This window comes from Neovison vison, chromosome 8, assembly GCF_020171115.1.
Source record: "Neovison vison isolate M4711 chromosome 8, ASM_NN_V1, whole genome shotgun sequence".
NCBI lineage: Eukaryota > Metazoa > Chordata > Mammalia > Carnivora > Mustelidae > Neogale > Neogale vison.
Window position 1 is genome coordinate 136,361,196 of NC_058098.1, and position 27,127 is coordinate 136,388,322.

At 48.3% G+C, this 27,127-nt stretch overlaps 2 protein-coding genes across 2 annotated transcripts in view; one reads left to right on the top strand and one right to left on the bottom strand.

The window, feature by feature from the left end:
* ROCK2 (Rho associated coiled-coil containing protein kinase 2) overlaps positions 1 to 7,234 on the top strand; it is a 139,352-nt gene extending 132,118 nt beyond the window's left edge. The window contains exon 33 of the mRNA XM_044262070.1: positions 4,910 to 7,234. Coding sequence (XP_044118005.1) covers positions 4,910 to 4,913 — 4 coding nt within the window. The 3' untranslated portion in view covers positions 4,914 to 7,234. The remainder of the gene's footprint in view (positions 1 to 4,909) is intronic.
* Positions 7,235 to 9,606: 2,372 nt separating this feature from the next.
* SLC66A3 (solute carrier family 66 member 3) lies at positions 9,607 to 21,118 on the bottom strand. Its single transcript, XM_044262071.1, has 7 exons — positions 20,849 to 21,118; positions 17,503 to 17,585; positions 17,324 to 17,393; positions 15,285 to 15,342; positions 12,957 to 13,077; positions 12,085 to 12,126; positions 9,607 to 10,725 (listed from the first exon to the last, which is right to left on the bottom strand). The coding sequence occupies exons 1-7, from the start codon at positions 20,989 to 20,991 to the stop codon at positions 10,634 to 10,636; spliced, it is 609 nt and encodes a 202-aa protein (XP_044118006.1). The 5' UTR covers positions 20,992 to 21,118; the 3' UTR covers positions 9,607 to 10,633.
* Positions 21,119 to 27,127: the final 6,009 nt, after the last annotated feature.

A 27,127-nucleotide genomic window follows, 5' to 3' on the forward strand; every position in this document is an offset into this window, starting at 1 on the left:
TAATTGACAGCTCATAAAACATATGTGTAGAAATCCTATTCCAAAGGTATGTTTTCTTGGTAATTTTGAATTAAAAAAAAAAAAAACAATGCTGGAAAGGCAGAAAATTTGTGAATATAATGTTGATTTGTGATAAAGATAGTTTGGAGATATCCTTAGTCTGTTCCAAAGTGGGACACAGAATGCTGGTCTTTGCTGAGGGCATTTCTCTTTAATTATTTTTCTTTTAAAGGTCTTCTTTAAAACGCAGTATTTAAGCCACACAGGAAAGTATAAAGCAGAAATGCAACAAATGCTCATTTGCCCAGTTTTAAGAAGTAAAGCATTGCCAACACAGTTAAAATTTAAGGGTGAGAGGAGCTCTCATGTTATCATTATTTTATTTATGGGGGGTGGGGGGTGGGCAGAGGGAGAGAGAATCTTAAGCAGGTTTCACACCCAACACAAGGCTCGATCTCATGACCCTGAGATCATGACCTAAGCTGAAATCTAGAGTAGGATGCTCAACCAACTGAGCCACCCAGGTGCTCATGTTATTATTTCAGTTTTGTTCTTTTCCATTTATAAATATAGGAAGCTAACAGACTAATTATTTGGATAAAAATGAAAAAGCTGTATACAACTGGAAGTGTCAAAAATAAATCCGTTAAGTGTCGTTGAAGAAAATAGGTAAATATGGATCTGATTTTGGATTGGGGAACTTCCTAAGAGTAAAAGGAAAGAAAGAAAATCAGTGATGGAGTAAATTAAATTAAATTTACTTTTAATTACAATTAAAACCTTGTAAATTTTAAAAACATTGTGTGTGTGTGTGTATAATTTGCAATGTGTATGAGAAAGATGGGTTATATCTCTCTATATAGAGTTCTTATATAAATCATTTATATGTTTGCCTCTTCCCAATATAAAAATCAGTGAGGAACATGCCAGCATTACTATAAATATGGAAAAATGGTCAACTTGATTTTTTTTTTAATTTTTTTTAAGATTTTATTTATTTATTTGACAGAGATACAGCGAGAGAGGGAACACAAATGGGGGGAGTCGGAGAGGGAGAAGCAGGCTCCCCGCAGAGCAGAGAGCCCAATACGGGGTTCCATCCCAGGACCCTGAAATCATGAACTGAGCTGAAGGCAGACATTTAACAACTGAGCCACCCAGGTGCCCTGGTCAACTTGATTATTAAGCAAAGATGTTAAAATAAAAGTAAAATGTAAAACCTGCCAAACTGGTAAGATTAATGCTGGTATTGGTGGCATGTAAAGAAACAGGCAGTGTCACGTACTTTTAGCAGAACTCAAAGTTCTAATGCTCCTTTCCAAAGCAGTCTTCGGCAGTAAGTTTCACAGGCCTGCAATGTGTACCCACTGATCAATAAATAGAGGAGATAGAAAATCAAACAGAGAATGTTATGGTACTTTTTAAAATGTTATTTATAATAGAAGCATGAGTGAGTGTTACAGGGGAACAAAGGAAAACATGGAGAATTCTGCCTGAGGGCATCAAGCTAGCTCACCAAAAAGGGAGGTTCAGTAATTTTCCAGGCAAAGAAATAAGGGGAAAAGACAATGGTAGGCCAAATGCTATGTGCAGAGGTACTGAGTTGTCAGAATTACTTCCGTGTTATGTGTTTGTAACATTGTATTGGGTTAGAGTGGGGAGAGGGTAATGACAGGGAACGGCAGAAGATGTCCCTGGAGAGAAAGCGTTGAACCAGATTGAAAAGGACCCAGTACACTGTGCTGTGGGAGTTTTTATTTTGTTCTTCTGATAGAAGTCTTTCGGCAAGAGATTGGTGTGTGTTGCCTTAAATGCGCTCCTTCACGAATGTACTGAAACCAAGTCCGAGAAAGCTTTCTCATGTTGGAATGAGAATTAGATGGCTGACTGGCAAGGGCTGAGGGAGCTTTAAGGAAGACTCTCGGGCATTGTGCTAGTGACCAGACTTCTAGAATTTGAAGACTGTGACATGGGTGCGCACTTCACAAACACTTCAAAGGTTTCGGAAGGGTAGGAAATGCAGATTTTTCAAAATTGGGGCTTAAACACCCAGGATGGCTGACTGATCTCCATGTCCCAAGTAGTACCTTTGCTACAACTTACTGTCTGTGTAGGCCTAGAAAAATGCGAAGTGTGTTTAAGTAATTTATATGTTTGTGCATTTTCTCAAATATTCTACATTTAGCACATTTTGAAATAGAGTAATTTGATTTGGTTTATTTCTTTTCACTTAGGGTAACCATCTATCAACATACTCTTTCAGTTTATATACTCTCAGATTACCAAAGTCAACCAGATGCATTAGAATTCACTTCCAATTTTTTATTTAAAAATGTAGATACTTGGGGCTCCCTGGGTGACTCAGTCAGTTAAACGCCTTCCTTTGGCTCAGGTCATGACCCCAGGGTTCTGGGATGGAGCCCCACATCGGCTGCTGGGAGCCTGCTTCTCCCTCTCCCTCTGCCTCTTCCCCTGCTTATGCTCTCTATCAAATAAATAAATAAAAATCTTTAAAAAAAAATGCAGTTACTTGCCTCCCATTGCCCCTTCAGTCCACTTATATCAGAATCTCTTGGGATAATGCCTGGAATATGCATTATAAGTAGCATTGAGTAAACAACATAAAGTTTAAGAAGCAGCTTATTTTTTTAAAGATTTTATTTATTTGGGAGACAGAGAGAGAAGGAGATAGAGGAAGAGCAGAGAAGGAGAAGCAGACTTCCCGCTGACCAGGGAGCTCAATGCAGGACTCAATCCCAGAACTCCAGGATCAAGAGTCGAGCCAAAGGCAGATGCTTAACTGACTGAGCCACCCAGGTGCCCTAAGAACTGACTTTAAGGTTGAGGTCACAAATGAGATTTGGGGAACCAAATGAGTTCCTTGGCATAAGTTGATTCATGAACCTCACAGTTAAAACAATTAAAAAGTTAACCTATTTTTTAAAATAAAGATGATAGCAATATTAGATGTTTGGATTGGAAAGAAAAAAACACATACACCCCTGCTCTAAGTCCACTTTATTCAGCCAAGAAAAGCTGCTAATAATGCTTATATACCTGTGGTTTTTCTCTTCAGTTGTGGTTTTTCACAGAGAACATCACTGTTGGTGACCCACTGAGCATATGGTGTCCAGTTAGAATTGAGAAACCTGCATTCTGAGTATTAGTCCCTCTTTAAACTGGGACTCGTGGTACTGTTCTAGAAAAATGTGAGCTGGCCATCTGGGTCCTTTTGCAAAGGGAGTGTTGACAAATGTTGAGCTTTGGTACAAATCAAAGTGGGCATCAGGATGGTTACATCTTCATTTGGGCCCAGTGGGGAAAAGCTCGTATCTTACCTCAAATATTACCTGTCTTCAGGTCTCTGGTATTCTAGAAATCAGACCTGGCTAATGTTATATGCACTCACATAAAAAGAGAAAGAAGATCTCCTGTGTGCTACCATCTTAATTTTGGCTATTTTGTTTTTGATGAAGGGAGAGTTAAAATCTTCACAGCACAAAGTGATTTCTAGATATCCTATTAAGCTGCCATTTCTAAAGAGTGCTAGAATGTGAATTTGCAAACCTCCTATTGCAGATTGCTTGATTTGGCATTTAAAGACTGGGATTGGTCATTTGATGATGTTGATGGTGGTGATGATGATGACGATGTTTTTGATTTCTGAAGAAATAAATGGGGTAAATCAAAAAATGAAAAATGAGTTAGTATTTCCAAGTAGTGCATGTGATTTGCACTTGGGTTTTCATTGTTTTTGACTAGTCTTGAAATTTTGTTGTTTTTAATAGTATGTATTTGAAAAGTAGTTTTCAGAAAAGTTTCTAACTGAAATTTTCATGTTAAGTTGTAAAAGTGAAATGCTATGTTCAGAATCTTTATTGGCTATATATTTTCAATACAGTTGGAATTACAATTTTTAATCTTAGGAATGAAACATGTACAAATAACAAAAGAAGCTGATTCTGGTACTTTTTGTTCATTCCAAAGAAGCATATTCAGAGAAGTAAAATTTACAGTGTTTTCAAGTTCCTACAACTGTATTAGTTTGTGAACATAGCATGGGATTCCTTCCTCTCTCTATCCCTCTCTTCTTCCCTCCTCCTTCCTTCTCTCTAACGTGCAAGAATTGAACCGTAAACACTTTGTAAGTCTAATAAGTGCTGTGAAATACTGTTTTTGATTTGGCTTTTCTTTGTGATGCCGTGAGATGTTTGCTTTCCGACAAGTTGATGTTACTGTTGCTGAAGAATGCTGCTGATGTGCTGTGCAAGTTCTTGTACTTGTAAAATACATAAATAGTTTGGTTAACCATGACTAAAGGAGATCTGAAGGAAAATCGAACCTCATGGTCAAACCTTTTATACAAAATGGATTTAAAAGAAGTAATGTCTATCTTAACCTAAGTAAGCATATTGCAAAAATAAATTATTATTGGGATGTATTTATAACCAAGATTTATAGAGCATTTTTACTACAACAGTGTTTGTTTCCATTTTACAGATTTTTTTAAATGTGGCTAAGAGTCTAACAGTCAAGTAGAACCTGGTCCATAAGCCCACTGTTCTTTGAGCTCCATGAGGCAGCTAGTTAATTTCCAAGTCAGACTTACATGCACTTGAGTTACTCAGGAATGTATTATCTAACCCTAAGAGCCAGTTAACCTTATTAAAACCTGTGTGGTCATGTTTGTAGAAAATATAGGAAAATATAAGAATATAATTGCATGTACCTGAAAATTAGAAAAGTAATACAGTAAATAGGTTTATGCATGATTTAGGTGTTAAAAGTGTAGGAGTTGGAAGACTACATAGTTTAATTATATAAATGGAATGTTTTTACAAACAATTTAACAATCTCTTAAATTATTTTACTGTGTCAACTAACTTTGTTTTTCCTTTCTTTTTTCTAGCTAGCTGCCTTCTATGAATGCAGTCATTATTCAAGGAGATCATATTCTTCCAGTTAAAACAAGACTGAAATATGATGGCCCAAAATTTCTTAAAAAGCTATATTTTCCTGAGAGACTGATACTCACATATACACATACATACATATATATATATTTCCCTTTATTCCTACAATATAAATTATAAATCTTGGAGATTTTCTGGGCTCCTTTGGAGCAGCAAGTCGAACCAACAATGATTGGTTAATAGAATAAGAATATTATATACAACTCTTCCAAACTTGTTCCATAACGCTCTCTTGGCAGTCACTCACACTACATTGCACAAAAGGATTGAGAAGAGTTAAAGATGAAAGAAATCATCTTTTCAGCATCAGCAGAGAGATTTCACCAGCACATTTACCAGAAGAGTCTGGGAATGGATTCCACTACAGTGATCGAGACTGCATCTTTTAAGAAGTGACCATTAGACTGTGTGTGTGCATATATATGTGTGTGTCTCTGTATGTGTATATGTACACACACACACACACACACACACACAGAGATATATATAGTACTGTAATACTGCAAGAGGGTTCTTCAAATGCCCCATTTTATTTTTTATACACATAAATCAGATATCATAACTTCCTGCAGTTGCAACTATGCACTTGTATAAAGCCATAATGTTGGAGTTTGTATCACTTATTTGTGTATACCCCGTGGAAGCTGCATGTTCATGTTTAAGCAGTTACTGTAACAGGCAGTTTGATGTTAATTGTATCAATTTCCTAATGCTTCATGATAGGCAACTTTTCCCATTTTGAATGCCTTAATTTAATTTTTTTAAAAGTCTCACCCTTTTCTGTATTTTGAAAAAAAGTGTTTACCAGCTCTTAGGATGCAAATTCGTGTTGCAAAAGAAAAAATAGTGCACTATTTTTACATGTAATAGTTATCAATGTCAGCCTATTTTGATTGTATAACAGATTTTTTTTTAAGTATTGGTGATAGAAACAATAATGGATACTATTGGAACTAATATATCTTTTATGTATATCTATTAATTCATCCCAGTCTTCATACAGACCTCAGTATTAGTGTGTGGCTATGAATTGTTTTCTTTGCTTTGAATTTGCTGGCTACCCTAGATGTGTTTTTATTTCTAGTAGAGACATTTGTGACTGTTTTTACATTTTCACACTCAAGATTCTAAGATTATCTCAAATATAAAGAAAACTAAGACATACTGTAGATATATTTTAAATATTTAAATGTGATCCCTCAAACACATAACTGTGTAATGGCAATATTTCAGGATTGGGTTAAGAAAACTGGTGACGGGAAGAAGTAGCCTCAGAGGCTCCTGATTTTTATTTTTTTAAAGGATGTTAAAGTTGATAGGTTATGCAGGACCACTTCTGCTAGACTTCTCATTATCCCAGAAAAATGTGTTTTATACTGCTACAGTGTGCATTAATGTTAAACATCAAATTGAAAAAAATTATGTAGTCTTTTATCAGTCTCTTTATACACGCACACACATGCAGGGTTTGGTGTGATACTGAAATATGTCATCTAATAAACCAATGAAGGAAGTAGACACTTTTCATTGATTCCCTCTGGGATCAGTGTAGAAATGTTTAAAGAGTTAGACCCCCAAAATATAGATACTGTTGTGGCAACTGAAGAGTGGCCTTCGGCCTACTGATGTTCTAAAACTGAATTTTGTTGTTCTGTCATCATCCCGCCTGCGCTCTTCCATGCGCTCTGTGCTAAGACCAGAGACGCGGGCCGTTTCCCTCACAGGGATGTTCTGCAGTTCTGGTTTGGGGGCACAGCTTTTTTTTTTTTTTTTTTTTTTTAAGTAAGATTTTAAAATGAAAAATATATAAAATTTATATAGAATAAATATTTCCATTCATTAGACTTGTTAAAAGGAGACTGAATTAATATTTTATATAAAGATTTTGTTACACTATGGGAGGTTCTATCATATTATTCTGAATTGGAGAGTATATATATATATATATATTTTTAATAAACTTTATTAAGGTGAAATAATCTGAAGTTTACACATGAGTAATTGAAATATTTGAGTAAAAATGGCAAAAGTTAAATTTTGAATGCTGTATATATTAGAGAATATGGAGAATCATGGTGTGATGCAACTCTACAAGGAAAACTAATGTGAAGTTTTTTGGGGAAAAAAAGGTATTCTAGGAGTTGAAAAAAATCTCTCCCATGGAGATTCTTCACATTATATGGTTTAACACAAGGGTTTATAAGGTTGTTTCTCCAGCTAATGGAAATGCGCCTAATAAAAATTCTGACCTTGGGTAAGAATTTGCTTTTTACCCTGTTGCTGGTTTCATGTACATACATGAATGCATACATCCATCCAAGTGTTCTCTTCCCAACACTCATTAAATATAATATTAACTTGGTTTAACAACCTGATTTTGTGCCACCTGCTCTTTTTCTTGAGGTTCCAAAGGTTCCCAGATAAAGACCAAAAGTTGCTTACTTCTTCACACCTGATTTCTCCTAGAGCCATAAATACCTCCTATTGATAACTAAGAAGTAGTGAATACTGGGATTCTCTTAGTTGGATTTTTTTACTTTTGTTTAGTGGGGATAGCGAAACAGAAGTAGAAGGAAAACTGGTGCCGGTATTACTGTTAAAAATTAATGTACAGTGAATTTTTGAAAAGTATTAAAATATGCTATCTAGAAGCAAGATTTAAAAAAAATCTATCTGAAATTTTTAAATGCCTTTAGCTAACTAAAGGATACCAAGAAATCTAAAATAAGGTTAGTGTTTTTAAAACTAACCTAGGCTAGAGTCACAAATCTGGCTCTGAAGAAGGATATCTTTTGTATCAGTTTATCTGTAGATCCTCAAAAAGAAATACTCTAGGTTGCCAAACCACAATTTAAGAAGTTTTGCTGCTGTTGTTAATCTATTCTTACAGGATTCTCATGATAAAATAGAGCAACTTAGACACTCTATTACCTTATTGAAACATGCTTTAAATAACATGTTTAATATTCTATGAGAGCAAGTCACTTCTGAGTTTCTCAGTCTGTGTCGACACTGCTACTGACTCACGACTTCTCCCCTGGAAGAAGGCTGCAGTTTCCCTCTGGCATGAAGATAACCATAGTTGATTCATAAAGCACTTTGAAAACCGGCACTGTGTGACAGTGCTGAATCGTATGCTTGGGGGCCTGTCCTCGATTCCCTTCCCCATAATAATGAGTTCTGTTTGGAATTGTAATAAGTTATGAACTGCATGGTTTAGATAATCATAACTATTTGATCAGCTGTCCCCGTTGAACAAAAATCGTACCCGATTTTTAAAAGAAATTTTGTTGCATCTTTGTAGTAATGTAATTGTATTTTATGCCTGCTTTTTATATTAAAAAATTAAATAAAAGAAATTAAGACATAAGCATTTTCATACTCTTCCTGTGAATAGTCCTGGAATGCTGCACCCTCCTAAAATTTATCCCCTAAAATTTTGTCTTCCTCACTGATGGGTATAGGAAAACAAATCATAACCAAGGTTACAGACTTGTGAATGTTCTACCCTGTCATTTAGCCCATGGAGAAATACAAAATAGGATTTCAACAAGGAGTCTGTTGCTGATTTGATTTAGGTATTTTAAGGGACATGCAAATCTCACCATCTTACTTCAGTGTCCAGGATAAGGAGAAGACAGGGTGCCTGTTTTGTCAGAACCGGTGTGCTAAGAGGCGGTTTTCGAGGAGGCATTTCTTTGGTAATCAGTGGGCTCCTATTCAGAACACTTACTGGCTACCCGATCTGGGACAGGTTATACCCCTGGGCTTCAGTGTTCTCATCTTTTGTAAAATTGAGACTTTTATTATAGGATTGTTGTAGAGTTAAGTATGATGTTGTAGAGTTAAGTATGATGATGCTGCATATCTGGAATAGTTCAAATATTTGTTCCCTTTTCTTCTGAAAAGGAAAAATGGGAACTCTTCACCTAAGATAGTATGTTCTTTAAGGGAGAAGGTTTAAGCAATGATAAAGTTCTAATTAAAAAGTATATATGTGTGTGTGTGTGTGTTTTTAAAGATTTTATTTATTTATTTGACAGAGATCCCAAGTAGGCAGAGAGGCAGGCAGAGAGAGGAGGAAGCAGGATCTCCGCCAAGCAGAGAGTCTTATGGCAGGGCTCAATCCCAGGACCCTAAGATCATGACCCGAGCTGAAGGCAGAGGCTTTAACCCACTAGCCACCCAGGTGCCCCTAAAAAAGTATATTTAAATTAAATATTTGTTGGACTCAAAAATCACATAATTTGTATTATACTAATGGTTAGATTATAACTGCATATGAGAAAAAGATTCACTTGGATTTTTTTAAAATGACAACTGTGAGGGGCACCTGGCTGGCTCAGTTAGTAGAGCGTGTGACTCGATCTCAGAATCATGAGTTTGAGCCCCATGTTGGGAATACAGCTTACTTTCACATGGGGCGCCTGGGTGGCTCAGTGGGTTGAGCCTCTGACTCCTGATTTTGGCTCAGGTCATGACCTCAGAGTTGTGAGGTCAAGCCCTGAGTCAGGCTCCATGCTAAGCAGGGAATCTGCTGGGATTCCTCTCCCTCTCCCTCTGCCCCTCTACCTATGTGTGTGCTTGCTCTCCCTCAAAGAAATCTTCAGGAAAAAAAATAGGACAACTATGATTGTAAAACATACAGAATGATTTATTATTTATCTTTGTATACCACGTTTCTCTTCTTGCTGGTTCCAAGCAATAATGTTTTAATTAACCACAGTTTATATTTTTAAAACAGCATTTTAAGTAACTTAAAACTAATCACATTAAAAACCTGACAGTTTTAAGCCTCAGCGAAGTTCAGAAAATAAAAGTTTGTTTTACATAGGAAACTAAAACATTTTCTAATAAGCATCACTGACTTACTATGCCATTCATTATAAAAGGAAAGAGTTTTTAAATCTTAAGGTTTATAAACTTTTACAGTAAAATGCAATGTCCAGTAATCTTGACATCATGTTTAGAATATGACAGAATGAAGTCCATAAATACTTGCCAGAACCCAGCAATACCCTTTTACTGTAGGTATTAGTGGACAAGATGTGGTGTTTTTTCTAAAGGCATGACCCTTCTAAAAGACCCTTCTAAAAGGCAGCGTTACGCTTGAATCAGAAAGTTCACTGGGACTGCCTCATCCTAAGCAAAGATTGCAGCTAACAGTACCTTTCCTTAAGGAATTACTTAAAGGCACCAAATGAAAATTAAAGGACTAACTTTGGTATAGGAACTCAAGCCAATTTTTGCTTCCCTCGATACCCTTACCATAGCCTAAGGAGGTACATATGTATTCTGATACAGTAAGGCCAGCCTGTTACATCTTTATGAAATTAAACAGTCCCAGAAAGTGAACCTTAGTAATGTCCAACACTTCCACGTATGACTTTGAGAAAAAATCCATTCATAATCATGTGTGCCTTGGAGAGAACTGAATCGTGCACTGTTCAGCCTGCAGGTGTCGGAGCCCTGCCTCCCTCCCCTCCTGATGCCGAGGAGGAGGAGGGAATCAACATTTCTAAACCAGTGTCTAAACACCTCTGGCTTCAGAGTTTCTGAAACAACTCCCTAAACTTACAGAAGACCTTGATGCAGCCGTGTGCTGATTCTCCCCTTGGGTCAGTTGTCAGGAATCCACTTTGGTAGGAGGAACGCATCCATCATTCAGCCTTCACGGCCGCCGTCCTGTAGCGGAGCACCGTGGCTGTCACCCACAGGTTCAAAGCAAGCATGATCACAAACCGCAGGAGAACTGAAATCCACCAAGAAGAAAGGTACGTATTAACAAGTACTGTTCTCACGTCCTAAAACAAAAGCACTTCCTGCTCCAAGTGGGAACTTGGCCGCTGCTCAGCCGGCCCAATGAAACCTGAAACTCTACATCACAAGAGGTATTGAACAACTTCGGTTCTAAATACTTCTGGCGAGCAGAAACCTTTACCATAAGTGACCTGATGAACTCTCTCCTGATGCATAAGATTTATCAGATTTAATGTGTCTTTGTGGTTGTAAAAATCTGTGGGATGTCAGTTAGACGGAATTTAAACGATTATCCCCAGACACACTGATCACATTCAGGAACAGCCGCCACTTTAAATACGAAGTAAACTACAACTAGAACGTTCTCCATCTTCCAGACTCTTAATAGGTGGGTCTGTTTCGCTCGTTAATTACAGTCGGACTCTTCTACGCATACGGAGACTGCTTCGGGTCCTCGGAGAGGACTGAGACCTGGCTTTCCCTTCTCCCATCAGACCCAAGTTTACCATTTGACCAGAATAATTGAACGTGTCTCTCAGAACCGGCAGACGGTGTCTGAGCCGCAGATACAGCCTCCCCAAAGGGACACACCTATGCCCCACTGCTCCATAGCAATATTTCTCAAATAACATGATGCTTGTTTAAACGGTCTATGTGCCAGGAACCTATTTCTTGTCTTCATACAACAGGTGACACCATTTGTTTTGATCACTTTCCAAAAATACATACACTCAACTTGGGAGTGGAAAACAGACCAAGGAATCATTAAATTCTTTTAATGTCAATCCAAGTACTTCCCCCCCTTTAAAAAGGCAAAGGGATGTAGGGGTCAAATGACTGTCAGCTCAGTAGACTCCGCCTTCACACTCATCCCAGAGCTCCCATTCGCTCTCCGTGGCTAAGCCGTGTGTCCCCTGCTCACCACCCTCACGCAGGCCACTCCGTCACGGTCTTCTCCCCTTCTCCCGATCTCATTCTTCCAAATTTGCCGCTCCAGGCCCCTCCAGCTCGTTCAGATTCCCCCGTTAGGTGCTCATCCCGTCCTACTCTTCTACAACACATTTCCCAGCATCCTTCGGTCGTTAGTCGTGTTGCCATCACTGTCCCTCCCTCTCCATCCGCTGCTGGGGCGGAGGTTCCACAAGGCTAGGACTCTCCGACCTTGTGCTGCACGTTCTATCCCAGACCCTACAGGACGCAGATGCTCAGTTCTGGAAGTGGGGGCTGATGCCCAGGAGTAAACTTGCTGGCCTCTCCCCGTACAGGAGAGCAAGCTGATCCGTGAAACCCTAGACAGTTCACAAATGAAGCAGGCACCAAGGGCACACAGTTCAGAAAAGTGGATACTCACTTGTAAGGTCACTGGTGGTCATTAAAGTTGTTATTATTCTTGCTGTAAAAGAAAACATTCAGCAATATCAACTTGCACTTCAAGATAATTCCTCCAGGTAAAATTAGGGAGCTAATAAGTAATATACCTAATTAGCAATTCCAGAAACCATACATATACTTCAACATGTCATAACACTTCAACATTTTAAAGGGGAAAATAAAACTCAAGAAGCCTTCATTTTAAAAAACTCGGGACACAAAGACCCTTTCCATCAACCCTTAATGGAGACATCGGTCCTTTAGGACACAGAAGAAGTACGAAGTAGAATTCACAGATCTCAAAGTAGTAAGCCTGGTTAATGTGACAGCTTTGAATTTAAAATATGTTTCTAACTAAAATAGTGTATATGTGTTTTAGGTAGTTCCTGCAAGAATCTGCAGGAACAGTGGAAATTCTGAACCCGAGACCCAGCAATACGGCTCCAGAAAAACTCACCACAGCAAATTATATTCATTCTCAAGTCAGCGTATGACTTTCAGCTCTGTAATCTGTTACATCATCAAGATTCGTGTTTATAAAACGAGTCAGTGGACTCAACCTAATCAACCTCTTGATGCTTTTCAAAGAATAAGAGAGGATGGCAAATACTAGGCCAGATTTTTGGAGAAAGGTGGGCTTTTACTTTTTTTTTTTTTAGCAGCTGGAATATGGATCTTGCAGAGAACGGAATGTGGTCTGCATGACATCAGGGTCATTAAATGTCTACTTGGAGCTTCTATGTGAACAGCTACGTGCAAAGGATTAAAGCTTGTGGGATGGTGCCAGGTGGACATCAAGGTCGTAAACTTCAGCCGCCGGATGCTGCCCCTCCCCCCACATCCGGCTCTTACTGGCGCAGGTGTAGGAAGCGAGGCTCCAGGTGAGGGCGCTCACGGCTCCCGAGTCCCTGGTCTTCCACAGGTACTGCAGCTGCGCAAACTTGCTGGCCGCGCTGATGAAGGTACTCAGATTCTGTTTGCAGGTCAAACAGAAAGGCAGAGTCCTCGGTTAAAAAAGCATGAGCACCAGATACCACAAGTGCTTCTGAAGCCACATCATCAGGGTAGGCGACAGCCAGTCAGCACAAGGACAAAGCCCGCGGCAAGGGAGCAAGAGACCCAGCCAGACGCTTGTTTGTAACACGCCCAGTTCCACTGCTCGGTGGGCGACGGACGGGCCGTGGCCACAGCGGCTTCTCCAGCCACCTGCCAATGCAGTTAGATGGAGGACAGACAGACAGGCACACAGATACGGGGTCTGAGAGGCCAGCTGCTTTGAACTGACTCATGAACTCAAAACAGCAGGCAGAGCACATCCTCTCTCGTGTGCACGCAGTCGTGGGGACCCTGTGCTGGCCCGCGAGGAGAGCGAGCACACTCCACGGCGAGCAGGGCCCAACCCTGTGGTTTGCCCGCCTTCACCTTGGCCCAGAGTCCCGCTGCAGCTGCCAGGCAGAGTGCAGACCAGAGGGAGGGAGGCAGAGGCTGGGATGGGGCCCGCAGGCTACGGCCACAGCCTTGTCTGCACCAGGGAGGCAGGAACCGGGGGCAGGAGCAGGGACAGGAGCACGGACAGGAGCGGCCCGGCTGGATCCATGACCGTGGGGCTGGTGGGATTTGCTGATGGGCTGTGGGACGCAGACGGAGGGAAGAGGAGGGACAGGCAGAAGCGGGCGGAAGGAGCAGGCAGAGGGTCGCCCTGAAGCCAAGTGAGCAAAGTGATTCAAAGCGAACGCTGACAGGGCAGCAAACGCCCCAGAGATGCCAAGAGGAGGAACGAATGACAGTGGCTGGTGTCCTCGACCAGAGCACACGTGTGGCTTCTGATGGGCCCCCCGCCCCCGACATGGGGCTGGCGCTCCACGAGCTCTCGCTGAATGACCAAATCCTCAACAGCAACGCGGTTCTGCACGGGTGATGGGGAGGGCGGAGGAGCGAGGGGGTCCCTAGGACACGGGACGATTGTGGGGAAGTGACGGGCATGGAGCGCTCCAGCGGACAAGAGCCAGGGCCCGCGCCCAGAGCCAAAGAGAGGTCTTGCAGGGAGCTGCGGGCACACGGCTCCGAGGACGGACCCCAGGAGGGAAGACTGCGTCGGAGAGAGCCGGCCAGGGCCCAGGGCAGCGCAGGCCGGCGGGGGGCTGCGGGGGTGGGGGTGGGGATCAGGACGAGAGCGTGGAAGGGCCGCTGGGGAACGAAGGTAGGGCCCTGTTCACTCATGCGAGGGGCAAGGCCTGCGCGGCACAGACAGTCTGACAGTGACGGCTGGATACGCCACCGCTCCGTCTTCCGGGAGAAAAACCATCTCCAGAATCGTGAAGTAGTTCTCTTGGGGAGCTTCGCCAAGGCCCGCACAGATTTAGCAAATAAAAATACAGGACACCCAGGTAATTCGAATTTCAAATCAACAGCAAATCATTTTAGCGTGAGTATGTCCTGTGCAATATTTGGGACATATTTATATAAAAAATTCTTCGTTGTTAATACAGCAACCCCACCTATTTGCTCCCACGTGTCACAAGGGTGAAATGTAACAGGGAGTCAAGTGTGTTTTCTGAGCAAAGGTCACAGACGAGACGCGGGGGAAGGGGTGAAGTTCATGGATCTGGGAGTGGCAGGCAGATGCTGGTGACCACCAACTCTGCTCCCTTTCCCCTTGGGTGGAGAAGTACACTCCAGTCACCCTGGAGAGAAGATCTGAGGGCACATGGGTCCTGACCCACCCTCAGAACTCTATTCTCACACAATGGGAATCTGGGGCCCTTAACCAGAGAAGGAAGAAAGTACAGAGCTAACCCTTTGCTAAGGAGGACAAAAATGTTGCAGGGGGCAGGGGAGGGCAAGGTTAGAAAAATAATGCATTTGTGGCCAATATGCAATTATCGACCCTATCAGAAGCTCTTTAACTTATGTCTGGTCCTTCATCTACCCCTGTTAACTACCTCCCCAGCCCGGTTCTCTATGGACTACCCAAAAAAGGAAGTAAAAAATGTGGCCAAACATCTGAGAATCAGGTCTTTTAACGTTTGGATAGGACTGTGCTTTTGTTCGTTATCCTTTGGTACAGCTGAAAAATAAGCAGGTTAAACATTTGATCTACATGGTTCTTTGCAGGGCCGGTGGCTTGGAGGGACAGATGACTTCACCCAGTCTGTCTTCAAAAGGCACGATAACACTTACCATGGCCAGATCTATGGTCCACTTCTGCAGGGGAAGGACGAACCACGAGGCCACAAACCTACCCAGTGCTAAGGGAGACAGCAGTGGTTTAGCTGGTGCCCCGCCACGCCCCCCGACCCCGTGCCTGAGCCTTCACGCCAAGACCACGGAGGGTCGGCCCATAAGCGGGCCTGGGAACCGCACTGCTAGAACTTCTCTGATTTGGAAAAGACAAGAACGGCTCAAAAGAACAGAAGCAGATTATGGAAGAGAATGGCCCAGAGCCCCCTGCGTTTGTGGACAGTTGCTAGGGTCCAAATGATTCTAAGTGCCCACTTAATCCCTGAGCTTCAGACCCCTCCAAAGCAATGTCAAAGTCAAGCATTTAAAGAAGGTCGACAGGGTAAGGCAGCCGCGTTCTGCAGGTGTCCCAGGAAATTCTGTTCATTGACCTCCCCTTTCCTGGCTAACTCCAGTATCAGTCCAGCCGCGTTAGCCATGCTGGGAGACAGGACACATGACAGCACATTTCGGTCAAGGCCGGTGAGGCTGTAAGCCGAGTCACACCGAGCTGAAGCAAACACAAGAGATAATGGCCAGGAGCCTCAGCTGTGACCTTGGGCAAGTCACTGTCCTTCTTTTAACCTCAGTTTGCTTATCTGCAACATGCTCTTAACACTCCTTGTCCCACCTGTGTCCGCAATGCCTTGTGGCACTTCAGAGGGACCCCACCAGGTTGCTAGGATTACAATTAACAACATTATTTAAACAAAGGGTTCCACAGTGCCCGGGTGAGAAGTAATTCCTGACAACCTGGTCACACCAGCAGGGCCTCTGGAATCCAGGCAGATGAAATCTTGTTTTTAAAACACACTCTTGGGGCGCCTGGGTGGCTCAGTGGGTTAAAGCCTCTGCCTTAGGCTTAGGTCAGGATCTCAGGATCCTGGGATAGAGCCCCGCATTAGGCTCTCTGCTCAGCAGGGAACCTGCTTCCTCCCCTCCCCCACCTCTGCCTACTTCCAATCTCTCTCTGTCAAATAAATAAAATAAAAATCTTTTAAAAAAATGCTCTAATTCAATTTCTTATACGAATTTTGCCCAGCTTTATACTATTCATTACAAATACCCATTTTATGTAACGTTTTACAAAACCTGACCAGTAGCGGCAGGAACAGCAACTCCTGACTTCCTCAAAATGACCTTTGGGTCAGGTGGCCTGACTTCAAAAATAAACGTACAGGGCACCCTGTTAAATGTGAATTTCAGGTCGACAAAAATAGTCTTTGCGTATAAGCACGTCCCACACAATACTGGGGACACGCTTTTGCTAAGGAAGAGTTCACTGTTAACACGGCAACCCTCCCTCCCGCTCCTCCCGGCTGGTGGGAGGAGGTCGGAAACCCGAGCTTGTTCCATGCTCCCTCGACTGTGACTCTTGCGACAAAACGGGGGCACGACTCATCTCACAGACGGGACGCGCAGTTTCTACAGAGCGTTGAAATGAAAGCCGGGCCCCGGGTCACAGACGATGCCCCGTGAGTGATCCCCACCACAACCCTTCTCATGTCTGGGGCATCATTTTCACTTGGAACAAACGTTCCAGAACCTCACTCGCACAGGGACAAGCAGGAGCCAGCCCGCCGACCAGGTGTGTTAGTATCGTGTGAACGACAGCCATTCCCGTTACTCGGACTTCAGGGACTCTGAGGACGGTTCCAGGGAAGAGGGAACATCTCCCTTCCCCTAAAGAACAAAGGCGGACCAGGCAGCCTCAGGCAGACGCTTCCATCACGGAGGGAGTCCACAAGCCAATGGGCTCCCTGTGCCGTGGGCACCCCGGCCTCAGCAGAGCGGCCGGAGGGCCAAGACCACCGGGACTATCTCTGGGTTGGGGAGGTATTGTCACTCGTAGGGGGTCTTGCATTTGGGATCTTTTTTAGTTTTTTTTTTTTTAACCAAGGACGTGTATCTGGGTAAGGACTTGGCTTAAGGACACACACGGGAAGCAGGTAACACGCCCTTTCCCCCACCCCCATTCCTGGAGGCAGAAGGAAGGATACGCCCCGAGGTAGGGCACTGCCCCTCTCACGTTCCCATTGAAATGGAAGACACACAGCAGGAGGAGGACATCTGAAAGACAAAGGTCCCCAGTGAGGCAGGAGAAGGGGGGACATGTTGGGGGGGGACACGGACATTGGGGGGGACACCAGGGGATGGAGGGGTCCCAGGGACCTGTTACCTTGTGCGATGAGGATGGGGTACTCCAGGTAGGTGAGCAGCGGGTACTCATAGTAACACTGGTACCGGAGAAACACCAGGAAACTGGGGAGAGAGAGAGGGCACGCCTGAGCTCCACTGACCCAGTGCCCCACGGGGAGGCCTGGCCAGCCACCCCCTTCCCCTGGTGGAAGCCCAGGTTTCCTCGCAAAACCCTGGAACTGGAGGTTGGAGCCTGCCAATATCAAGTGGGGGTAGTTTGGGACACAAAGGATGGAATGGCCATGGCTTTGCTGGGAGCACATGCCCAGGGCCGACGGGGCACTGGGCACGACCTGCACGGTCTCTGCCAAGTCCCTTCCACGGAGGCCAAGCCGTGCGCCAGCATGCGGCCCCCAGGCTGGCCTGTCTCCGAAGCTCCAGGGCACGGGCAGCCTCCCCAGAAGGCCCAGACGGACATCCCAAGGGGCAGGAGGTGGAGCTCGTGAGGGGCTGGGCACGTGTGGGCGCAGCCCTGAGCCGAGAGAGGAGTCCTGAGGAAGACCAACTCCTTGGACCATCCCTGTGGCCTTCCAGAGTGCTGCACCGGCTAGGAGGAGCAGCGGGGGAAAGGCAGGACGAACAGCCACCAGTTCCTTAAGAAAATTCTAGCTCGAAGTGGCCCGGGACTTGGTGGGGGCCAGGAGACAACCCTTCTCAGGAGGAAAGGCCTGGGCTTCCCGCCCTTCCAGCACAACACCGCCCCCCCACTGGTCAGTTCTCCCAGAACCTAAATCCCCGTGCTGTCCCCTCAGACCCTCCTGCCCCATCACCCAGGCCGTTTGTCCAGGTGAGCCAGAGCCTCCCTCCCTCCCTCCCTCATCCAAATGTAACCTCTCATGACCTCAGTGAGGAAGGGGACTGGCGAGCCTGTGCCTCCCGCCCCAATCCTGTTTCCAATTTAGCGAACCGTTCTTGGCTGAGCTGGGGGTAAGGTCGCAGGATGGGAGGTGGGCCGCCAGCGTCACCGTGCGTGCGTGCGTCTCCCCAGGCCTGGGCCTCCCTCATTGTCCCCTTCACAGCCTGCAGCCTGCCCCACGGACCCCACAGCCCCGCTGCCTGCAGGCTGTCTGGCTATGCAATGGGTCACGTCTGGGCATCAGGGGAAAAGCTGGGACTCTTCCTGGCCCCACCTCCTGTCGGCCTCTAGAACAGCACCTTTCTGAGGGGGACCTGGGGGCGGCTCTACCCCACCCACCTCTGCAGAGCACAAGGGCAGCCAGCCAGCTGCAGGCACAGCAGACTCGGAGCAGGCCCTGCGGGATGGATGACCCGTAGGGTCACGAGCAGGCTTCACAGCAACCCACATTTCATGTCATTTTCTGGAATCATTAAGATATGGCTTATGTCCCCATTGGCGCAATTCTTTCAGACACGGGTTTTCAGAGTTAATTTGCTGAGAGCAGTATCCAAGGAGTGTACCTGTCCTCCAAGAGGCTATCTCTTCTTCCCAGGAGATAAAGGGTCCTGCTGATGCTGATGCCTACGGGGGGTTCTTTCTGCTGGGATTCTGGCGGCTCCCCTCCCCCTAGTAGGCCTCAGGCAGGTAATGCCCCCGAGCGCCAAGGCCCAGGCGGCCCCCACCAGCGAAAGCTGGTGGCAAGGTTGGCAAGGTGCTGCCAACCCTTCCCCCACCCACGACATGGCGGATGAGCCCAGAAAGCTGCAAAACCCAGTGTGCGTGGAGAGCGGGGGAAGGTAGGCATCAGCATGGAGAGAGCCAGGGACCGGCTGAGCCCTAGGGTCCTGCCGCTGCCCGTGAACTTGGGCCCGGTGCTTCACCTTCTCCGCCTCGGGTTCCTGCTGGCTGGGGAAGAAAACAGTGCTTGCGCCCTTGGCCGTCCTGAGGACTGACTACCATAAAGCCTTTAAAGCACAGGGTCCGCACTCAGACCCAACTCTGGAGGAAGTGCGGCCTGAGCCGGCGATAAAACCCAGGAATCCAGCGGCGGGAGCCCCCGATCACTTCCAGCTGGGCTTGGAGGAGAGGGGCCTGGTCACAGCCGCGGCCATCTACGGCGGTGCGTGCGCCCGGCCGGCCTCCACGAAGCCCACCGCCCGCGCCGCCAACTGCGCGGCGATCCCCGGGGGCCCCGCACACCGGCCTCCTCCCACCGGTCCACGCGGGCCGCACCGCACCGCCCGGGGCCGGTTCTGCCCCCGCGCGCGGTCGGACAGCGCGACGGCCCCCCGCTGCGGACCGCCTGCCGAGCTGCAGGTGCGCGCACGCTCCCGACCCAAGGAGAGGCGTCGGCGGTCTGGGCTCACCCGCACCGCGCCAGCCTCACCTTCCCGGGTCGGGGACCTAGAGAAACCGACGCCTTCTCTCCGGCCGCCCCCGCCCCAGGACGGACGCAGCGGTGCGGGGCCTCTCCCATCCCGGCTGCCCAGCCGCGGCCCCAGTGTTGTGGGGTCGTTCACACACTCGCCAGCGCCCGATTCTTTCTGGACGAAGCCTCTCCCCACATGGGCGCGCCCGAGGCAGGACCCCCCATTTCTCCCACCCCCACCCCAGGTCTCTTTCTCCCTCCCTTGCCCCTGGCTCCTATCCAGCTCCCGAACCCCGGGGTCAACCCGCGGGCTGCCTCTCCAGGGCGTGCTTCCGCCGAGGCCCGGCCCGCACGGTCGCGGGGCGGTAACTAGGGGGCCCGAGCGGGCGAGGTGCGAGGTGAGGTGGGCCTGGCCTTGCCAGGGGTGCCGGGCTTCGTGGACCTGCTTTCCCACCAATTCGAATTTTCCCAACCGAGGTTTACAACTCTGCTTTTCCCGTTTACATCTTTAAATACGGAGTCAGGGCGGCGGCTCAGAACTTCTGACGCACAAGCGCCCTCGGAGCGCCCTGGCTCCTCTCGGGCTGGCTGTGGCCAGATTCAAGTCCTTCTCCCTCCAAAGAACTCTCCATTCTCTGAAGCCTCCTCCCCCGTCCGTGTATCTTTTAAAAGCCAGGGGATCCTTAGAATTTATAGTTCAACCCCTCATTTACACACAAAGAAATCGGGACCCGAGAAGAGGGGTGATGGCGGGGGAGGATGTGTATGAGAGAACCTCCAGGTGCAAATGGCTGGCTCAAAGCCGCTCGGTCGGTCTGTGGCTGCAGGACGGGTGATTTCGCCAGAGGGTTTCCGTATCTGTAAACTGGGCTTGCGCCGCAGGCGCGGTGAGCCGCAACTAATCAGGGATGGTGAGCGGCACCAGGAAGTATCTGCCCAGTGGCCGGGCGCTTTCGGCTCCGCTTCCCGGCCCTACTCTGTTAGACTCGTGGCGCTCCCGGGGTCCCGGCCCCTCCAGGCCGCAGAGACGAGGGGGAAGGGCAGCCGCCCCGGCCTTACCCCGCCAGCTCCAGAAGTAAACTCGGGAGGCTGATGCCCCGCGCGCTGCGCGCCGTCAGCACCGCGGAGATCTGCGGCAGCTTGAGCGCGGCGCACACGCCCAGGGTGCTCCAGTTGCAGAACAGCAGCAGCTGCTCCCGCATGGCGCCCGCGGGGCTGGGGGCTCCCGGCCCGGACTTGAGGGACTTGGGGACTCGGCGGGGGCGCAGCTGCGCGTGGGAAGGAAACTGCTCTGCGCTGGGCCGCCGGGCGTGCCGAGTCCTTCCGCCTTCCCCGGGCGCCCGCGTCCACGCCCACGGGCCGCCCCGCCCGGGGCCGCCCCGCCCAGGTCCACCCGGTTGGCGACCGCACCCCCGCCCCGATCTCCGCGCCTCGCCCGGGTCCGGTCCTCACCCCTCCCCCACGCCCCGCGTCTGGCCCCGACCCCTCCCCAGATACGTCCCGAGGCCGCCCAGTCCAGGGGCCGCGCCTCCGCCCGCTTCTCGGCTCCCGGTCCCGCTCGGGGCCGCCCCTCACCACTCCGCCCCTCGCCGTCCGCCGGGCGCCCGGCTGGCCCCGACCCCGCCCCGGTCCACCCAGTCGAGTCCACCCCGGTCCACCGGGTCCGAGTGCGCTCCTCCCCATCCGTCCGCCCCGCCCCCGGCCCCGCCCCGCGTCATTCCTGCCCCGGGGCGGCCACTGCGGCCGCGGTTCTCGGGCGGTGCCCGCTGCTGATGCACTTTTTTTGTGTTGAGGGCGCGCGGTGCCGAGCTGCTGGGGGACCCCCAGACGGTTCCGCTTTCCCACGGGCTGGGTGGGGACGGGCTGAATCCCGGGAGCGCAAACGGGCACCCCCTCGCGGGAGGATGGACCATTTTGTGGGATTTTTCACTCCCTAAGCGCTGTGCTTTGTTTTCCCGGGAAGCATTTCAGAGATGAAACCTTGTGACGACGTTAACGATCCAACTCCGTAGACGTGCGTCCTCCTCGTTTTACTTGGGGACACGGGCTTTGCGGCCGGGGGTGGGGGCGGCGGCGCGCAGAACCTCCCGGGGTCGTCTCATTTCTGCCCTTCCGTGCCGCTGGGTGTGGGGCGCTCCTCCCCATCCCCTAGAAGTCGGGCACCTCCCCACTTCAGAGGGAACGTTGTTCTTGAGGAGGTAAAACAGAGTCTGTGATACAAGAAGGTAAGAACGCGGCACAAAACGGCGGAGTGTGTTCTCCAAGCTCTCAGAAGCCACGGAGCGGCCAGGTTCTGAAGCAGGGGGAAAAAAAAAAACAAACACCAACCCAACAACAACAAATCACACAAATGCAATGCTAGAATTCGCGGTGGCTGGTTCTGTGCCGTGACTCTCAGCCTGGCTTCAGGCTTTCCTCCCGTCCGGCCCCATGTTCCTCCCCGCGCCTCCAGCCCCCCGACCTGGCCATCAAAACCTTCCTCTGGAAAAAACCAGAAGTATCGGTTCCTCCTTCCCAAGCCTAAATTAGGGGAACTGGATGTCCAGAAGGAAACTTTCAAGAGGAAAATGAAGAGTGTGCATGTTAAATCCTCAACTTCTAGAGATTCTGAAATACTTAGAAATGAAATATATTATGTCTGGAATTGGTTTCCAAATATTGGGGGCCTGGGTGGAAGGGTGGGGAGGTAGACGGAACAAGATGAGCTGTGAGTTGATCGTTCTTGGCGTTGATGCTGGGTCTGTAGCGGAATCACTGTTCTACAATGAAGTTTTAAAACCAAAGAGAAGGTAGGCACCGGGTGCTTGTTCCTCTAGTTTTTTTTTTTTTTTTAAGATTTTTATTTATTTGATAGAGAGAGATCACAAGTAGGCAGAAGGCAGGCAGAGAGAGAGGGAAGCAGGCTCCCCACTGAGCAGAGAGCCCAATGCAGGGCTCAATCCCAGGACCCTGAGATCATGACCTGAGCCAAAGGCAAAGGCTTAAACCACTGAGCCACCCAGGCGCCCCTTGTTCCTCTAGTTTTAAGGGAAGGATTCTGTGCTCCAGAAGGGTCAGGCAGCCTGCTTCCTGTCCCCCAGCTGGCCCAGTTGGAGTCTCTCTGTTCCCCAGGCACCATGCCCTTGCTACGTAGGGCAGTCCCTGGGAGCCCGGTAGCTCTGCATGACTCTAGGTCATTCGTCCAACCTCCTAGTGCCTCAGTTTTCTCCTCTGCAGAATGGGTAGAGCAAAGGCTTCCTGGTACACACGGGAATGTCGGCTCTCCTGGATTGGCACCAACAGCGATGGCAATTCTCTGCCTGCCATGTTACTAGGGCTCCTGGGCTCCCCTGCGAACCAGCCACTTTTCTAAGGAGCCTGACGCCCTGTTAATGAACAGAGTGTGGGGTTTCGAAACAAAGACCTGGGATGGGACATGCTTAGTACTTTTGCGGTGTCAGTTTCATCTGCCCTCTTAGGAGACAGAGCTGGGGTGCTGCCTGTGTGCCTGCGTGTGTGTTGGATTAATCTGCTTGGGCTGCTTTAACAGAACACCACAGACTGGGAGGGGGGCATAAACAACAGAACTTTATTTTCCCATACTTCTGGAAGCTGGCAAAGGAAGGTGCTGGCGAGTTTGGCTCCTGGTGAGACCCCTCTCCCCGGCTGTCTTCTCCTTGCGTCCTCACGTGGTCTTTTCTCTGTGTGTACACACCCCTGGCATCTCTCTCTCTCTCTCTCTTCTTAGAAGGACACCGGTCCCATTGGACTAGGGCGCCACCCTTATGACCTCAATTATCTCCAAATACAGTCCCTTTGGGGTTGGTAATTCCACATGTGAGTTTGGGGCTGGGGGACATAATTTAGTCCGTAATATATATATTCATACTTCTCTATCTATCTATCGAATGCATTGTTTATGTAATATATATCACACATACCATGCTGACCCAAAATCTTCCTTTTAACAAATCCCCCAGACTTGAAAGCACACCAGCTTGAGAGGCACCGGCTGCAGAGGCTGAAGAGGATGATGGGGCTCCCTGTGGGACACCTTCATAAATACTGATTCTCTTGGCCAAACATTCACTTCATGCATAATGGTCCACAGCAAGGTTAAAGTGCCATTCCCTGACATCGATTTAAAATGCAGCTCATCTGCTCCTTGCTATATCTACCAAGAGAAGGAAGACCATTCTCAGCAATCAGACTGTCGACATTCCATAAAATGTTGATGTGGCTCTGAAGGGCCCCGGTGGAACCTTCTGGAAAGACTTAATCACATCAGTGCAGAACTCAGTCTCCTTGGAAAGGAAAAGAAGTGGCTCTGAGTTGACAAATGGTGGAAAATAGAAAAGAATGGCTATTGTGTGCACTATGTGTAGTGCACAAAACATGGTCAAGGGCGTTATACTGGGCTTCCAGTTACAAGGTGAGGTCGTGTTCGCTCCCTTCCATCAACATTGTTACCCAGGATAGTGGTTCTCTTGTTGAAATACAAAATTTCTTTTTTTTTTTTTAAGATTTTATTTATTTATCAGAGAGAGAGAGAGGGGAGAGAGCGAGCACAGGCAGACAGAATGGCAGGCAGAGGCAGAGGGAGAAGCAGGCTCCCTACTGAGCAAGGAGCCCGACGTGGGACTCGATCCCAGGACGTCGGGATCATGACCTGAGCCAAAGGCAGCTGCTTAACCAACTGAGCCACCCAGACGTCCCGAAATACAAAATTTCTTGAGTGAAAATACATCACCAGGGTTTGGATGAAGCCAGGTGTGTCCTGTTCTGTATCTCAAGCCCAGAATGATGAGTTAATGTTTGAAAGAAATGACGTTGAACTTGTATCAAACTCAGCTGCTTTGATCAGCAAGCCACAACCGTTAAAAACAAGGATATCAGAAAATTTGGGGGGTGGTATCTATGTTTCTGAGAAAGGAATGAATCAGCAGGCTGATGAATAAGAACTAAATTGTCCAGTGGTAGAAACAGCAAGATGCCGGATGATTTTTTCAGACTTATTTGCGGTTATTTTAAAGATGCAACAAAAGCTGTATTGATTTCGGGGCTTTTTCTTAAAAAAAAATGCAGCTAATCTTCGAAGTGGGAAGTGTAGAAGCATCTTCTTTACTGTTACCTGCCCTGAAGATCCTGTTGACTCATCTTCCAAATTCAAGGGGTCTCGATAGCAGCCCACACTCGCTACCGCCACAGCCTTTGGGAACAGAAAGGTCAACATTATTTTCCTTTGTGTCACAAATCTGCATGCTTGTGAGGTTGCTCGCTATGGTAAATTCAAAATGAGGCTGGGCGAGCCTCCCAGACAGGGTCCCAGGAGACAACAGAATGTTCTGGAACTTTGAGGGGTCCGGAAGTTCTCTGCCAAGAGGAATGTGTCCGTGAAGGTCCAGCGACAGACCACACAATCGCCCTCTGTAGTTAGCTTAGTTACGACTGCCCCCTGTTGAGCAGTGTAAGGACGAGGAAGCAGATAGGAGGAAGAGTCTGGAAGGAACAGAAGGCTCACTGAAGAATTGCCCTGGGAGGGGACGTGTCCATGACCACAGGAAGCTGCCCCCGTGGCTCCCAGTGCTCTTGAGGCTGGGGTCTGCCTCTAGGCTTCAAGACCCAGGTGTCCCATGGGCGCCTGGGTGGCGCAGTGGGTTAGGCCGCTGCCTTCGGCTCAGGTCATGATCTCAGGGTCCTGGGATCGAGTCCCGCATCGGGCTCTCTGCTCAGCGGGGAGCCTGCTTCCCTCTCTCTCTCTGCCTGCCTCTCATTCTACTTGTGATTTCTCTCTGTCAAATAAATAAATAAATTAAAAAAAAAAAGACCCAGGTGTCCCAGAAGGACCTGCATTCCTATGTCTTTGTACTTCTAGAAGCGTCCTGGGGTGGTGCCTTCTGCTCTCTGAGCCTCCTGGGGGTGCTCCTGCTTGGCGGGAATGGGTCACGTGAGAAGGCGGACTGCCACTGCGCCTGGTACCCCCAGCTCCATTGTTCATTGTTGGACCGCTGTCTCCGCAAGGGGCCTCACGGGACCACGCCCTCAGCATGTGGCACCGTGACAGTGTTCCCACGCTCTGGACAGAAGACACGATTTCTGTTTATTACGCCTTACTGGGTGGTGGGGATCTGCAGGGCAAATCTCGTCTGAGCTGCTGCTCTCTGATGTGGCTGGGCGCCCGAGCTGGAGGCCGACGGCTGAGGCCCCCGCAGGGCGAGTGGGGAGATTTTGTTTGAATTCTGTGCGGCTGGGCCTGTGGGTTTCCCGTCTCAGGACACGTAGGACGCTGAGGGCTCTGTGTCAGACAGATTGTAGGGCCGCGGCTGTGTCTGTGACCGCCTCAGGGCAAGGAGCACTCCCCGACCTCCACGTCCTGTCTCCCTGACTCTTCCAGAGTCCTCTGCTGCTCTGAACACGAGGACTCCACTGGACTTGGCCGTGGACCTGCAGGTTTGGGTTCTGTCCTGTGAGTGGCCGAGGCTGGAGAGGGAAGAGGGCCCGGGTGTGGGGGGCATCAGGCAGGGAACAGGACGCGCCTGGAAGAGGAGGCGGCCCTCGGGAGCACTGAGGGGGAGCACTCCGGCTCTCCTGGGTTTGGGGCGAGTCTCAGGCGTGTCCAGGCATCATTTTAGGTGTTATGTGCAGAGGGAGTCTCCACGGTGGACTAAATGTGCCCCGTGGTTTCGGTAAAGTCTGCTAATTGTCAGATAACACGATTTGCGGGCCAGCTGCTCCTGCCTCACCCGTGTGGTGGGAATCCCCGGGGCCTCTGGTTGGGTTGTTCAGCAGCGGGCGGGTACTGCCTGTAGGAAGTGAAATAGGGAAGTAAAGAGGTTTGGTTTCTTACAAACATCAAAGACTTGTCAATAGCAGCAGTGAAAACTGTAGAAGCATCTAGAAGGGGATCGCCTGCCGCGTGCCAGGTGCTTCGCTCCCCTCACGGCATTCCCCTCACCTGCTGAAGCAAGACCGTTTCCATTTCACGGTGGTTCCGTGGTGGAAGCAGTTCCTGGCCCTGCCAAGTGGCTGGGATTCCCTCCCCCCACCACTCTCCCTTTCTTCATCCTCGGTCCACAGGAGCAGCGACAGGAGAGAGAGGCTCCAGCTCGGGGCCCCACCTGTCCCAGAACTCCAGCCGGGAGCCCTACCTGTCCCTACACTTCTGGGAGTGCTCCCTGCCTGCCTGACCTCTGTAAGACAGAGCTGTCCTTCTATGGCTTGGGACAAACAACCACCAGGCCAGAGACAGAAGCTGCCTGCTCTGGGCCTCCGCCAGGGGAGGCGGGATTGGAGGAGGAGGAGGATTTCTACCTGACTCTGAGCCCCTCTCCCTGCACGGGCTGCTTTGCACGAGGCCCT

Excerpts from the sequence above, each read along its gene's own strand:
- SLC66A3 (XM_044262071.1), bottom strand. The coding sequence starts at position 20,991 with ATGCGGGAGCAGCTGCTGCTGTTCTGCAACTGGAGCACCCTGGGCGTG. Across the intron at positions 15,343-17,323 it reads GCAGTGCCCTACCTCGGGGC|GTTTGTGGCCTCGTGGTTCG; the intron begins GTATCCTTCCTT and ends AGCACTGGGTAG. Across the intron at positions 13,078-15,284 it reads GGACCATAGATCTGGCCATG|AATCTGAGTACCTTCATCAG; the intron begins GTAAGTGTTATC and ends ACCTGCAAACAG.